The 781-nt window shown below is 34.7% G+C and overlaps 1 protein-coding gene across 3 annotated transcripts in view; it reads right to left on the reverse strand.

Annotated features, from left to right (window-relative positions):
• Window positions 1–146: 146 nt before the first annotated feature.
• The window catches only part of LOC119581831 (myotubularin-related protein 9-like), a 16,750-nt gene continuing 16,115 nt past the window's right edge, over window positions 147–781 (reverse strand). For all 3 annotated transcript variants that reach the window (XM_037929971.1, XM_037929970.1, XM_037929972.1), the window contains one exon: window positions 147–700. In XM_037929971.1, the coding sequence (XP_037785899.1) occupies window positions 491–700 (210 nt within the window). In that variant the 3' untranslated portion in view covers window positions 147–490. The remainder of the gene's footprint in view (window positions 701–781) is intronic.

Below are 781 nucleotides of genomic sequence, written 5' to 3' on the forward strand. Positions count from 1 at the left end.
TTACTATTATTATACTGATATGAAAAGAGACACCTGAAAATGACAATGCAGATAATGTCTTAAACCACAGAAATGAAGATATATTTCTATGTGCGTATTAGGAAAAAATATGAATAATCTAGATGTAATCTTTATCAAATGTCATCTTATCAATCACGATCATTATCAATTCTCCTGTGGTCCTAATCTTCAGTAACTGTTTCATTCCATTTGTAATTATTAAATACACTTGTATCTATGTACACTTATTCCATTATCATCATAATCTAAGACTAAAAGAACCTACAGATATGATCGCTAAGCATTTGTCTTTTATGCACTTGTGAAACAAAAATATCAAACATTACATATTTTTGGGTGCTTCTGTAATTCAGTGTCTATCAAACAACCTTTCATTTTATAGCATTTAAGAACAATAGAAAGTATGTAATAATGTATTCATACAATGCACAACAATATTTGTGGCTAAACTACAGCCTCCACAGGGATTTTAAGCCACCTCTACTTCCCCTGTTGCTGGTGGTGTCAGAATGCCAACATCTACTGCCTCACGTTCTAAGTCTTGTAACTGACGTCTTAATCTTGCCACCTGGGATCTGACGGAGGATTCCTTCTCCCTCAGCTCCCTCACTATAGTCCAGGCAGCCTCCTGTGGCCCTTGGTCTACCACCCATCTCAAAAACACACTAGCCCACAGTTGCTGAAATAAAGAAAGAGTGGTTAAAAGAAACTGTATAAAATCCCAAAATTAGATAAAAATGAAAAAAAAAGAGGAAAGAAA

Source organism: Penaeus monodon, chromosome 15, assembly GCF_015228065.2.
Source record: "Penaeus monodon isolate SGIC_2016 chromosome 15, NSTDA_Pmon_1, whole genome shotgun sequence".
Lineage (NCBI taxonomy): Eukaryota > Metazoa > Arthropoda > Malacostraca > Decapoda > Penaeidae > Penaeus > Penaeus monodon.